The 14,098-nt window shown below is 47.5% G+C and overlaps 2 protein-coding genes across 5 annotated transcripts in view; one reads left to right on the top strand and one right to left on the bottom strand.

Annotated features, from left to right (window-relative positions):
* Positions 1-5,852, top strand: part of LEPROTL1 (leptin receptor overlapping transcript like 1) — a 22,788-nt gene extending 16,936 nt beyond the window's left edge. The window contains exons 3-4 of the mRNA XM_072625524.1: positions 2,284-2,470; positions 3,439-5,852. Coding sequence (XP_072481625.1) covers positions 2,284-2,470; positions 3,439-3,555 — 304 coding nt within the window. The 3' untranslated portion in view covers positions 3,556-5,852. The remainder of the gene's footprint in view (positions 1-2,283; positions 2,471-3,438) is intronic.
* On the bottom strand, positions 4,239-14,098 carry MBOAT4 (membrane bound ghrelin O-acyltransferase MBOAT4). Of its 4 annotated transcripts, XM_072625521.1 has the most exons (4): positions 13,068-13,884; positions 12,579-12,611; positions 11,021-11,732; positions 4,239-9,441 (listed from the first exon to the last, which is right to left on the bottom strand). In XM_072625521.1, the coding sequence occupies exons 3-4, from the start codon at positions 11,290-11,292 to the stop codon at positions 8,481-8,483; spliced, it is 1,233 nt and encodes a 410-aa protein (XP_072481622.1). In that variant the 5' UTR covers positions 11,293-11,732; positions 12,579-12,611; positions 13,068-13,884; the 3' UTR covers positions 4,239-8,480. The 4 variants fall into 4 exon arrangements, with proteins under 4 accessions (XP_072481622.1, XP_072481623.1, XP_072481621.1 ...); XM_072625522.1 differs by lacking the exons at positions 12,579-12,611; positions 13,068-13,884 and adding an exon at positions 13,892-14,098 and having other exon boundaries at positions 11,021-11,245; XM_072625520.1 differs by having other exon boundaries at positions 12,579-13,884.

The following is a 14,098-nucleotide window of genomic DNA, read 5'->3' as shown; positions in this document are numbered from 1 at the left end:
GTGGAAATATGTTCAAAATGATTGTCTATGTATAGACTGTATCGGATTGAACGCCATCTTGGGGAGGGAGGGAAATTTGGAACTCAGTATCTTATGAAGGTGAATATTGAAAACTAAAAATTAATTAACCTTTTTTTTCAAAAAGAATGTATCTGCCTTCAAGGAGCTTATGTTCTAATGAGGAAGACAGCACATAAGAGGGAGCTGAAATGGGGATAGAGAGTTAGAAAGTGAGACAGGTTAGAGGTGAAGTGGCTGGTGTGGATACATCCTCAGAGGTTTGGAGGAGGGAAGGAAGAGATCTTAGGGGTGGGAATGCCTCCAGGGGAGGAGGCCTAGACCCAGGCAGGTGGAAAAGTAAGAGTTATAGCCCCAGGGAATGGTTATCTAGGCTTTGCTTCAAGAGCTAGAGCCATGAGGAGCCCCCACCTCCTGAGGCAGCCTCTTCTGCTTCTAAACAACTCCTCACTGGTCTGGAAGTTTTCTTCAGCCCGAAACCAGCCTCTGTATTTGACATCCATAGTGAAAGTGACAGTCATAGGTACTGAATTTCCAGTGACTGGGTTGGGTACCTGTGAGGTGCTTGGTGCTAAGAGAGACACTGGGGGGTTAGGCATGTTTTCTCATTAGCGTAGGGAATTGCCAGAGAGCATCTCTGTCCGCTGAGAGAGCTCAACCCCTGCTTCAGGACTCAGTCTGAGATTGTTTCTGTGCTACCCAGCAGTGCAGTGATCGGTCAGGGTCACCTCCTGCCACAACCAACAATCTGTTTGTTGTATCAAGGGAGCAACCGAAAATAAAACCAGATTCCCCGTGCAGCCTCGTAGTCTGTGGGGAAGACAGCGCCAAGAACTGTGTGTATAACTCCTGAGACAAGTACTGTGTATTGAAGTTTGGAAAGGAGCGATCTCCCTGGGAGCTTGAGAAGTTAATTAAATAAGAGAACTGGACCCCAAAGTCTGGAATCAGAATGGAGCGAGGAACATCTCAGACAAAGAGAAACAGCATGACCACAGAAGCTTGGTGTTGCGGGGGAAGGGCTAGGGGAGCACAGGAAGGAGCTGGTTGGACCAGAACTCAGAGTGTGGTGGGAAGTCAGTCAGACAGGAAGGTGTGGCCAGATCAGGAGTTTCTACTCATGTGGCCAGAAGCACAAGACTGAAGTGAAAGTGGGTCGGGCCCTGGCATATGGACTGAGAGAAGCCAACTGGAAGGTTTGTCCAGGAGCAAGGTGTGCTGGCCTGCACATCCAGAGAGCTAGCTTCTGGGAGCTGGGGATGATAGGCCTCAGTTTCCTCATCTGTAAGAGGTAATGAATGCATTACCTCTTCCAGAGGCAGACCTTAAAAGTCCTAGGTGAATGTGAGCTGCTGTTGGAAGGCTCTAGGCTGGAGGGGCCTTGAGGAGGAAGAAGAAGGAAACCATGAAGAAATGCCCAGATCCTCAGGCTCCAAGAAAAGTGTCCAGGGTAGCACCTCCGGGGCAGTGGACAAGGCCTAGAGACCAGGCCCTGGCAGAAAAGGTGGCGTGGCGTCCGGGGCAGTTATCCCGGGTCCCTGGGCCTGCGAATCTAGGTTTGCTTTAGTTTTTCTAGACGATCTGATAACTGGATTCCATCAGGCTTCCTTTGAAAAACAACGTTCTGAGAAGGGGCTTATCACACTGCCTGCCAGAGGGGAGCAGGCAAAAACCCAAGGAGAGAACCCTGGGAGGCCAGAGTATTCAGGCACTAGAGCTGTGGTCACAGCCATGTCGCTTTCCCAGAACTTCAGTTTCCTTGTCTGTGAAATGGGGGTGATCCTTGTCCCACTGGATCCCACAAGCAGGCACCTTACACACCCTCAGGTATTAGCCACATGTGGCCTGAAAGGCCTGAAAGCAGTGACTTCGGTCTGGGAGAGGTTTCTGTTGTATTGATGGGGGTAGTGAGGAGCCAGCCAGGGACCTTCAGCTGCTGTCATTAGAGTAATCAACATTCCCTTGTCTTATATAGCTTGATGTTTATAACTTAGTGTGGACGATAAAGATGTGGAGTCTCGGGCCTTGAGATTGTAAATCTCATCCAAACAAGAAGCCTCTTCCCCAGTTGTGATCCTGGGTGGTGGGCAAAGGAAAGAGGAAACAGGCTCTCCTAGTGTGGCAGCAAGGCCTCTTTTAGGGAAAAACCATGTCCTGGCTCTTTGAAAAGGCTGATGTTATTGTAACATCAGAGGAGGGGACTTGGACAGCACGAGCTTGAGCGATTTCCTCATTCTCTCTCTCTCTCTCTTTTTTTGTTTGCAGCCAATACTGGCCCCTGTTTGTTCTGTTTTTTTACATCCTTTCTCCTATTCCATACTGCATCGCCAGAAGGTTAGTGGATGACACAGATGCCATGAGCAATGCTTGTAAGGAACTCGCCATATTTCTCACCACTGGCATTGTGGTCTCTGCTTTTGGACTTCCCATAGTATTTGCCAGAGCACATCTGGTAAGTGTGTCCAAGAGGAGGGAGGGAGAGAGAGGAAGGCAGACATACCGAAACCAAAAGACTGGGAGACACAAAGGAAGGGGAAAGATGGATGGATGGATAGGGGGGTGGATGGATGCTTGCATGTCCAGTATTCCTGGGTTGCCCCAACCAAAGACTTTATCCTTTGGTGCCAGCCTCCTGCTGGTGAGCATTTTGCCAGAACCAAGCCTGCAGCCTTTCCTGCTCAGCGTGCCCCACTAGCACAGCATTTGAAAACCAAGAGTGCCCTCTGCACCCTGATGAGGCATCAGAGAAGAACATAGTGGAGGAGAGGCCGTCTTTCATGGAGGATTAAATTTCACTGTGAAGGTCCCATTAAAGCCAAGAATAGTCTTTTTATTCTTAATGTGCTGAGGTTTTCAAAGTGCTTTAAAAGCATGATCACTTAAGGTCTACACAGCCCTCCTGGAATATAGGTACTGCAGATACTATTCTCCCCATTTTATAGATGAAGAAATTAAAGCTAGAAGAAGGTAAGTCATCCCACAGGGTCAGGCAGACTTCCCACCACACATTCCTTGTCTCAACCACCCTGGCTCCTCAATTGTGCCCTCATTTAAGCCTTGAATACATTGTGAGAAGCCTACCCAGAAATGTGTCAAGTTTCTCTTTTTAGCTAAACACTAGTTAAGGCAAATGCCGTTAGAAGCAGAAACAGGAGGGCAGGGCTGTTGTTGCTCCTCTCACTCTCCATCACTGTCTCTCTCTCCATCACTGAGCCCAGTGGTCTCTGAGAGACCAAAACTAGGTGAGGGCAACAACCTAACAAGACCCTCTCATTGCCAACAACTGCTGAATTGTGTTTGTCTGTCTCTGTTCGTGGAGCTGTCAGGGTCTGAGGGTCACGGAGCAGTTGTGACCAAGGGTGTCAGAGCTTGCTGGCTTCATGAATGAAGTAATTCAGTGCTCTCTCCTTATCTCTCTAGATTGAGTGGGGGGCTTGTGCCCTGGTTCTCACAGGCAACACAGTTATCTTCGCAACAATCCTTGGGTTTTTCTTGGTCTTTGGCAGCAATGATGACTTCAGCTGGCAACAGTGGTAAGAAGGAACTCAGTTGCCAGACTCACCTAACGTGGACCTCTTGTCATTTGTTGGCCATCCACGCCACCCAGAGGCTGGACAAGGAAGAAGAGACGGTCAAGCAGGCCCCGGGTGGCTGGTCTTCTGGGGACAGACTCTTCTCTCTGCTGCTGGGTGGGAGAGCATTTCCACAGTGACTTGCTAAAGGGTTCACAGACTTTTGTTTTTTCAAAGCTAGGGTGGACTCCTTGCTTTTCTGCTTTTCGTGGAGCCCTGCTGAGTTGGGATGTCCCTGTTCAGTGTGGGCTCCATAGGCCATGCCCCTACCCCTTTTTTAATGGAATAAGTACCACTTGAGTACACCAAGGTAAGACCTGTCTTCCAACAGGCCACAGTCCTGGGGTCAAGGTCCAGCTTAGCCTCCAGAAATCATCACCGATTCTCACCATAGCTCCCGAGTTACACAAATGATACGCTTGTTCAGACAGGATGACAGCCACATCAATGGTGACTCGAGGGGAAGAAAACATGGCAGATGCCAGAGAATCCACAGCAGGCCATGCCTCAACAGGACTGACATGTCTTAGTGGCCAGGGCCGCCTTGGGGGTTTTACCCTTGGCAGGTGTTGGAGTCATGAAAAATTATTTTTGGAGTTACTCAGAAGGAGTGTTTGCTCCTTTAATGATTTCCTTGTTGAACTTCTATGCTGGGATTGGAGATGTGAGAAAAGAGCTCTTTTCTGCCTGGTTTTTATTTCTTTCTTGTGGATATATAAATAGATTGGGCTACATTGTGGGGAGCAAGTGATGTTGCCATTCCATTGTGTGAGGCTGTTTCGGTTTCTGTGTAAGATTCTGGATCCTGTCAGCAGCCCTTCACATTTGACCAGGGAGGACAGACGTTCATGGCACTACTGATGATGGAGAGGTTCATGTTTGCAGCATCTAGAGAAGAAAGCCCCCCTTCCCATGCCTCTTTTAAAGTTTATTTTATACATAGGATATCTTAATGAAAATAGCTTTTCACATGTAGTCTAATGATACTAAACAAGCAGGATCACTGTCCTGTGGAGTCAGAGCATTACAGTTTTTCACTTCGCAAGTCTTGAAATGATTTCCCAAGTGATTGGTTCAAATCCTGCAGCTCTCACAATAGTAATCTTCGTGTTTAGTAGATGACAGTTGTAGTTAGTGTTCTGTAATGTTAGGTCACATGTAACTTCATATTTAAGACAAGTTTCCTGCATACCTCGTCCTGTCGGACCTGCCCTTTCTGGAAGCATCCATTTGGATGTGTGCTCTATCCCTGTAATGGCCCTGGCTGCCTCTGTTGCCACTTTAGACACAAACTGACCCTACTCCCAAAATGTTTGGCTGCATATCTGTTAACTGAGCATGATCAAATGGAGTGTGTGTGTGTGTGTGTCTGTGTGAGAGAGAGAGAAGAGAGAGTGAGAGAGTTCTACCTGTTGATGTACTCAATGCCTTAGTGTAACTAAGTCCATAAGTAATAACTTTGTTAAATTGAATTCTCAAAAACCCTTGAGTTCCCAGGACTGTTCTGTTAGACCTTTTTGGGTTTGTTTTGTTTACTCAGTGTACATCTGATGTATTTACACGCAAATGGGCTCATTCTTAGACAATGGTGAATGATCATGATGTTACTATTTGTTTTTCTATCAAGTTTATTCCTGGAGGAAGTGGGAACAGATGTCGGGCATGTTCAGTTAATTCCTTTAGATGCGTAAAATCCCCCTGCATTGCTTTTCTGTCTAGGAAGTGAGCAGCAAGCTCATGGGGATAGCTAAAGGGTAGTAGACTGTGTACCTAGCAGGTTTCCATGTGGCTCCCCACTCCCGCCCAGCAGGCCCTTTCTCTCCCCCTTCAGGGGGGCTGAAAAAGACCTGCAGTGTTAACATGACTGTGGCCCATATTACTCTGAGTACGCTGCAGAAATATGCATTAGACAGCTGTGGATGGGAATGAGACCGCCAGTAGGCTAGGCCCTGGCCCCTCCCCATTCTCCCTTGTCCTTGTTGTTCATGGGGCAGCTCGTTGCTCCCTCCTGTCTATTTCCTTGGCCATAAAGTCTTTTTTCTACCTGCTGCATACACTTGTCATATACTAATTGCGGTGGTGGGGCAGCATGTGCCTCAGGGCTTGCCCAGGAGGCTTGACATAGTGCTGCTGCTGCCTCTGTTTTCTCGGCTAAGATACTTAACATGTGGCTTTTCCATAGAACATGCACTGATAGAGCATCGCTGTCCGAGAGAGGGAGAAGTTTTGATGACAAAACAATAAAGATTTTAAGTTCTTGTTTTCGCTTGTGAGATTTTGTTTTTTAAGCAAACACATAGGACATCATGGCTTTTGTTTCTGATGTGCTTCTAGTCTTAAGGAAACCAAAGAGTTAAAGAAACCCACGACACGCAGATAGCGGGGCTGCCTTGCTAATGGTAACCTTGCAGCACAGTTTGGTTTCCAAAATTAAAACTGAAACCATGGTAACCAATGTCCCTTTCTCTGAGATTGAGACTCCCTGATGTGAAGCATTAGTGAAAAGAGGCTGATAAGGTCAGGAAATGACATTTTGCCTAATTGTGTTTACAGGTGACTCACAAAAGGCAGGTCTAAGAACCATCTCAGAGCTTAAACTCATGGCCTCTTTTCCATAAAATTTCTGCAAATGTAATTTATGGTCATATTTTTATAGCGCAGTGCTCCTGGTACTGTCACTTCAGTTGGCTTTGTTTAAGCAAATATCAAAGGACTATTTCTCTGTTGATTCTGAAAAATTATATGTATCAGCATTTGCAAATATAAGTACGTCCTCAGCTCATATATGCATTCTGTTTTAAAATAATCTAAATGATACATGAAATTCCTCATTTTCAGTACTCTGTTTTCTCTGCACCTGTTATTTCAGATTTTGTTGGGAATATTCAAAAAGGTCAGACTGTAAAGACCTTATTTTTGTGTTCACTTTGAGGTCCCCTGGATGAAAAGTCCAGATAACTTTATGAGGGCACCTTATTTAACATTGTCATGCACTTTATCTTGGGATACCGAGTGTCAGAACATATCCTAAGCCAAACATGAGAAAGGCAACATATAGGAATAAAGTTGGATGGAAATTGGTATCTTCTCCAAAATAATAAACCATTTTTTTAATCTTATAACAAAGATTTTAAGAGTGGGGGAATAGGGCAGCAACATCAACTAATATCATTGAACATATCTCACAGTCTATGCAGTATTTTTCACCCATAGTCCCCCATCTCTGCAATGAAAGGAAGAAGGTAAATTTTCTCAACTTTCCTGTGGGGCAGGCTTCATCTTTATAATTAAAAGAGAATCCATTCATTTGTTCTTTACCTTTACTTTGTTGTCTTTTTAAAATATATTTTTATTTGTTAAATATTTCCCAATTACACCTAAAAAATTTTCAGTAATCATTTTTTAAAAATTTCAAGTTTCAATTCTCTCCCTTCCTCCCATTCCCTCCTTGAGAAAGCAAGCGCTGTATCAGTTATACATGTGAAGTCATGTAAAACATCTCCCTATCAGCCATGTCGTAAAAGTAAATACAGACAAAAAAATATGAAAAATAAAGTATAAAACATGCTTCAGCCTGCATTCAGAGTTCATCAGTTCTCTGGAGGTGGATACATCACAAGACCTTTGGAACTGTCTTGAATCATTCATCTTGATCAGAGCAGCTGAGTCTTTCACAATTGATTTTCATTACGATGTTGCTGTTGCTGCGTACAATGTTCTCCTGATTCGTCTAACTTCACTTTGCATCAATTCGTCTAAGTCTTCCCTCGATTTTCTGAAACCATCCTGCTTGTCCTGTTGTCTTTGTGTACACTGTTTCCTTTCACTTACATGGCTGCTTCAGTACAGAAAGTCTTGTCATGCTTCTCGGAATTCTTCATATCCTCGTTTCTTACCCTGTAGTAATTCTATTATGTCCATGTACCATGATTTATTTAGACCTTCCTCATTTTTAAAAAGACCCACAGAAATGAAACCTCCAAAACAGAAGCTAGCAGGTCCTGTTATGAAAAGGCAATTTCAAGGTGAAGTTTGGAATTTGTAATGTGTCTTTCCATAGAACCAGCATTACCAGTGCTAGTCGGGTTCCCAGACCAGCCCTCAGGAGCTCATTTAACCTGTAATAACCTGCCAAATAATGTTATTACTGACTCATAACTTCTCTTTTTTTGTGGAAGTATGCTCAGCTTCCTAAACTGATGGAATCATGGCTCTTGGAGTGATGTAACACACTGGGAAACACTGTTGGATTTTTTTAAAATACAAAATCTCATTTAAAAAATTACATTATATTCAAACTTAAGTCATATAATAAAAATTCCAGAGATAGAAACATCCTCAGAGATCATCTAGTCAGAAATAATACCAACTCAAAAAGATCAAGGAAATGGTGAGGCCTCCCATTCGTGAGAAAAGGTTGAGTAAGGAGGGCTTCCAAATCAGACTTTAGGGCCATCCCATCTTAGCCTCCACAAGTTGGGAAACTGCCAGAGATGGCGGCCAGCGTGAGATCGGAGGAAGTCTGAGGTGGGACGTGAAGTGGCTGAGCAAAACCAAGAGAAGGGGAAAGGACAGAAACCTCAACACTCCCTAACCACCCTAACTTCCTCCCTTCAGTGATAAGACCACAGTGATCTTGGGCAGCCTACACCCCTACTCAGCCGCTTCACGTGTCCCACCCACCTTTCATGCTTGTACACCCTCCCCACGCCTGTGCTCCCGCTTGTTCCAGTGCCACGTTCTTCCTTCTACATCTACTTTCAGTCATCTCCACGTAACACCTCAGGCTAGCTCTCCCTTTGGCACCCTGACATGTCACTTGTCTCTGATCCAAATGTCCTATAGGTCCCCATCAAGGGCAGGGACACCAGCCCCTGGGCACGGCTGTGCTTATCGGGGGAAAGGGGCTGGGGAGGCTCCCACTCGCTTTTTCCTCCTTGCTAGCAGAATGAGGATCACACAGTACACCAGGGGGAAGAGACTATTGTAGGAAGCCCCCAGCAGCCTGAGTGCGGACACACTCCTGAGCTCCACCGCCAGCAGGATGTACGCGATGATGAGCTGCGTGTGGGCCCAGGTGACGGCCCTGTAGAGCAACCTCCCTGGCCACGATGTGATCAGCGCACCAACGCAGCCGTGAATCAGGTAGTCGGCTTCCACCATCAGCGCCCAGCACAGGAAGCCAAAGACCTGGCCTGGGTGCAGGCCGTGCCACCAGGCGGAGAAGGCAAACGTCTGCAGCAGAGGCCAGGCCTTGGCCCGCTCAAACACAAGCCTCCGCAGCCACCTCGTGGTGCTCCGGTTCCAAGTCCTGGTGAACAGGGCAAGCCTGTGAGTGGTCTCCAAGGTCCAGATGTCTGCATCCCAAAAGTCTCCCTCCCCGTGAAGGGCCAGTCTGGAGTCAGGCCCAAAGCCCGCTGCCCAGAGGACAGACTCATCCAGGATCCAGTGAGAGTAGTAGGTGAGTTTGAAGAGCATGGCAGTAGTCCACGCAACGTAGACGCAGCCAACTTGGTGGCAGTTGGCCAAGGTGGTGCCGGCCATGAGCATGGCCCTCACCAAAGTTTTCAGCAGCTGCAGCCCCAGGAGCAGCAGAGCCCTCCTGGTAGCCAGGCCCAAGGACAGCAGCCTCCACTGGGACTCTGGCCGGCCCACTTGGGCCTGAAACATCTTAAAGGAGCACAGAGGTCCGCCCAGAAGTGCCGGGAAGAAAAGGAAGTAGCTACAGAATGCCAGGACGCAGCGTCCTCTCCAGGCCTCCTTCACCACCACTCTGCCCTCACTGATGTCCAGAGATAGACACGTGACTCTCTGGGTGAGTAGCATGAGGGAAGAAAGGGTGATACAGAACCTGGAAGAGACAGACCAGTGAGACTGGGGAAAGGCTACCTGGTTCTCTCCTCACTATCTCCAGCAGTGGACACCTGGGAAGCTTGGGGCTTTACTCCATTAGCTGTTGGCTAGCAAAATAGCCTGACCTGGCTCCAGAATAATTGACCACCCAAGCGGTTGGTTTCTTTAGAAGTCAGGGCAAGATGCTGGCTGGTCTAAAGTAGACCAGAGGCAATGGGACCTTGGACAGTTCTCACCCAGTGCCTGACACCAAAGAATGACCCTCCAGGTACTTAAACAAGACAGGAAGAAAATTACTCCATTCGTTTAAGTCCTGAGATTTTTTTTCCCCTTATGTATTTTTTCTGGATTTGGGGAACCACGTACATTTAGAAATATATATTTGGAAAGCAACTGAGATTTCAAAACAAAATTAAAACTATCAGTTAGTAAACAACTTGAAGTTGTATACCATCATTAAAAAAAAAAAACATTGGGTTTGGTAAATAACAAGTGTACCCCCTCCTCAGTGGTCATCGCAGAAATGCAAATGTAGCTGAAAATTGGTTAAATGTGCTTTACTATGAAGTGTGTCTTGGCTGTATAATTCTGACTTGGGATTAACTTCTGGCATTCCAGCACACTTCCATGCACATGGCAAGCTCTTCATAAATACTTTTTGATTGACTTGGTGATTCCTTCTGTGCTGGCAGACTCTGGTCTGGGCTTTATGGAGGCTCTAGGACTGTGGGAACATAAGCTCCAGTCACTGGGCATGTGAGTGAGCTCTTGCTGTCCTAGTTTCATAATCCATAGAATAGGGTGATCTCCCTTACGTGGCTGTTAGGAGGGTAATTAGTGGAAATTATAGTTACTCACTCTGGTCCTCCAGCTCCTCCTGACGTGTCTATCTGTGCCCATGGGGAGTGAATTACAAATGTCTAGCCACTTCTCTCGGCTTAACAAATGCCATCCATGGCTGTTCTCTTCATCTTCCCCATTAACCCCAGCTCCAACTTCCAGGCCTGGTCCTTCCTGTTGAGTTGGTTTTTCTGCCTCCTACCCAGCTCATTCCTCTGATAGCAGCCCACACACACTCCCCTCCTCCCCCTCCCTGCAGTCACAATACACTCCCTGAGTCATAACTGGGGCCAGGCAGTATGGTCTTTGTCCCAAGGTTCTGGAGTGATGACAGCTCCATCTCAGTGTGCTTTTTTCTTCCCACAGCTGCCACACCCTTGGCTTTTAGCCCATCTTCTCTGCACCACCCCTCCTCACCCCCACCCTAGTCCTTCAGTAGCAGGAAAACCTGAAGATATCGTGGGACAGACTTGCTGCACTTTCTCCCCCTTATGAGCTCCTTCCTGGCCTCCCCTGCCCCCAATGCCAGGAAATACTTCCTAGTTATGGCTTTTCCCCCCATGTCTGTCTCAGCTGGCTATGCGGTTCTTAAAGTAAGCTGGCCTTCCTGCAGTATTGGCTGAGAACAGGCAGTAATAGAAAAGGAGATGCCTAGCTATGGAAAGATTACAGAGATGGATGGCTCCTACAAATGGTGCCACTGCCAAGAAGATGGCCTGGCTGGGGCCTTTCTTTACCTCGTGCAGGGTGGCTCTTGCAGGTAATACTCAGTGTAATGCAGTCCCAGGTGGCAAATGGTCTGCCACATCATCTGGAAGGAGAACACCCAGCAGTGCACCTTCTCTGGGCTAACAGACTGGAGGAGAGCCACAGCACAGAAAGCAGGGATGAAAAGCAGCACTGCATACTGGGCCATGGCCATCCAGGCAAGCAGGCAGCCTCCCAGGAGGAGGAAGATGTGTCTGGAAAAAGAGAGAGCCCCTGACACCCTGGTCTGCAATAACATCATGAGGAGAGGGCCTGGGACTGCACTCGAGACAAGCCCACCTTACTTGGTCTCCTTTCAGGGGTACAGGCCGGAGTTGGAGGCAGGAAGACCAGAGTGCAAATCCTGCCTCAGACACCAGCTATATAGCCCTGGGCAAGTCGCTAAATAAAACAGTAACAACAATTTTTTTAAAAAAGCATTCCCATAGCACTTTATTTACAAAACACTCAGCACATATTTGATTCTCACAATCCTGCTAAGTAGGCGCTATTATTTTTCTGGTTTATGGATGAAGAAACTGAGGCAGGAAGGGGTTTCAGTGACTTGCCATGGGACACACAGCTAGTAAATGTGTAAGTGCAGATTTGAACTCAGGAAGATGAGCCGGTCTGATTCCATGCCTGGCACTCTGTCCACTGCAGTGCCACCTAGCCATCCCGCTAAGAAGTGACATGGTCCACCTGTGCTTTAGGAAAAACCAGACAGCTGAGCAGAGAATGGACAGAAAAGGAGAGAGACTCGAGGCTGGGAGACCAACCCAACGGCTACTGCAATAGTCTAAGCCGGATTTGGGGTGACCAGGGAAACAGACAGAAAGGCATGGGCACCCAAGGTGCTGCAGGCCTAGAGGATGCAGAGACTACAAACCTGGATGATAGGAAAGATGGGGGATTTAGAGGAAACAGACTTTGTTTTGAATGAGTTTGAGATACCAACAGAACAGGACAGCTAGGATTTATATGGCACTTTAAGGTTTGCAAAGTGCTCTACAAACATTTAACTTAATCCTCACAACAACCCTGGGAAGCTTCCCAGGGTTGTTGTGAGGATCAAATGAGCGCACGCACACACACACGCACACGCTGTGTTGTTTTCAGTCCTGTCTGACTCCTTGTCATCTTGTGATCCCCTTTAGGATTTACTCACAAAAATACTGGAGTTTGCCATTTCCTCCTGTGTGTGGGGATGTGTGTTGTGTTGTGTTGCAAACCTCAAAGTGCTCCAAAGATGCTAGCTACTCTTATTATTATGCCCCCTGCCAGTTATCACCCTGAAATCCCTGAAAAGCAAGAGGGCATTCCCACCACAGGTCAGAGATGGGCCTTTTCCTGTGCAGAAGGGGCAGGCTCAGAAGGCTATTGCATGGGGATGACCTGTCACCCCATTACTCCAATCTAGATGGACTTGGCAAGTCACAGCACCCTTCCCCAAGCTAGCTGTGAAGAGTGGCCTTTAATAAACACATTTGGACATGCTAAGTCTTGTGCTGGGTATTGTTTCCATTCTCTGTGCAAATGCTGGCTTACCACCTTCATTTGCTTCGACAGGCTCTTCTTTGTCTGCAAATAGAGGAGTTGAAAAGGGGTGGGAGAAACCGATCACATCTCATGTTAGAGCTCCTAGGACCCTGCACAAAGAGCCCCCATTCAAAATACTGTTGGGAGTGGCCCCAGTCACTGGGTGGTGGGTTTTTGTGCCACAACCACTCTGGAAGACTATCCTCTAAGGCTGTCAGGAGGGAGGGAGTCACTGCACAGACAAGATAAAGTCCCACCCAGGCCCCTGGAGTCAGAGGTAGCCAGCTGGGCTGCAAGTGGGAGCAAGTCTGAGCATCTCTCAGAAAACCTGGTGGACAAAGTTCCTGACTCTCCGAAGAGATCAGCTAAGGAGTGAAGGTCTGAACAACAAAAGGGCTCTGGACTTGCTTCCTAGGGGGATCCATCACAGCTCCCTGAAGTCCATTTAAATTTTGATCCAAAAACAATTAACAAAAAATCGAGGCAGGGCACATGTACCTCATAAAGGTACCCTTTCTGGGCATTCCTCAACTTCTATCTTGTCACTAGTGAGCACATAACTTTCCCTCTCTGGGTCTGTTTCTTCACCTAGAAAACGGGGTGGGGAGTTGGATTCAGTGGGTTCCAAGGTCTTGCCCAGCTCTAAATCTCAGATCTGTGGATCTTTTCCCTAACTGCATTCAACAAATCAACAAGCATTTATGAGACACCTACTGAGTGCCAGGTACTAGGCTAAGTGCCAGGAACAGCAAAGAAAAGCAAAGATAGTCCCAACCCTCAAGGAACTCATAGTCTAATAAAGTTCTTAGCTCATCTGCATATAGCACTCATGACAGTTAGGATCAAGTCAGCACACATTGTGAAATCGCCTACTGTGTGCAAGGCCAACTAAAGGAATGAAATAAAACAAACCAACCCAGACTGTGCTGGACAGTTGGGGGGCACCCCCTTGAATTAGCGCATCTCTACGGGACTAGTCCTTTGAATGACACTCAGCTGGGCCCAGAATGCAGTAGGAGGTAGAAAGCGGGCAGGGTGGCATTTAGGAAACCGTGCCACCAGCTATAGAGGCTCCCCGGTTTCCTTGCCAATACAGACGGTCCCGGGCTGTTGCTGCTGAATGGTTCCAAGTCTCAAAGCACCAGTCTACTTAGGTCATCGATTTAGAGCTGGAAGAGGCCTCATGGGTCACCCAGTCCGACTCCTTTGTTTTACAGAGGGGGAAACTGAGGCCCAGAGAGGAGAGATTCACCCAAGGCTACACTGTCCGTTGGTGGTAAAGCCTTGACACAGATAAAAGGAAAAGAAATTCCCACGCTTACCTGGCAGTGACGGAGAAAGAATCGGTGGCACAAAGAACATTGAACAGAAGAGCAAAGGGGAGAGCAGCCCCTTGGTGGGAGGACACAGGGTCGGAGAACAGCGGCGGCCCATCCATCGGGAGCCTCCGCCTCTCCGCAAGGGAGCGGTGGCCAGCCCGGGGCCCGGGGCATTTATACGGTGCGGGCGGCCGGGCGGGGGGCGGCCGG

This window comes from Notamacropus eugenii, chromosome 7 (genome assembly GCF_028372415.1).
Source record: "Notamacropus eugenii isolate mMacEug1 chromosome 7, mMacEug1.pri_v2, whole genome shotgun sequence".
Taxonomy (NCBI): Eukaryota; Metazoa; Chordata; class Mammalia; order Diprotodontia; family Macropodidae; genus Notamacropus; species Notamacropus eugenii.
This window is presented reverse-complemented; position numbering and strand designations above follow the sequence as displayed.

What these genes read in the sequence shown, in the direction of transcription:
- MBOAT4 (XM_072625522.1), bottom strand. Translation starts at nt 14,007, where the DNA reads ATGGATGGGCCGCCGCTGTTCTCCGACCCTGTGTCCTCCCACCAAGGG. An exon ending in TCTTTCTCCGTCACTGCCAG is followed by an intron (nt 11,246 to 13,891) that starts GTAAGCGTGGGA and finishes CTCTTTTTCCAG; the next exon opens with ACACATCTTCCTCCTCCTGG. An exon ending in CAAGAGCCACCCTGCACGAG is followed by an intron (nt 9,442 to 11,020) that starts GTAAAGAAAGGC and finishes TGTCTCTTCCAG; the next exon opens with GTTCTGTATCACCCTTTCTT.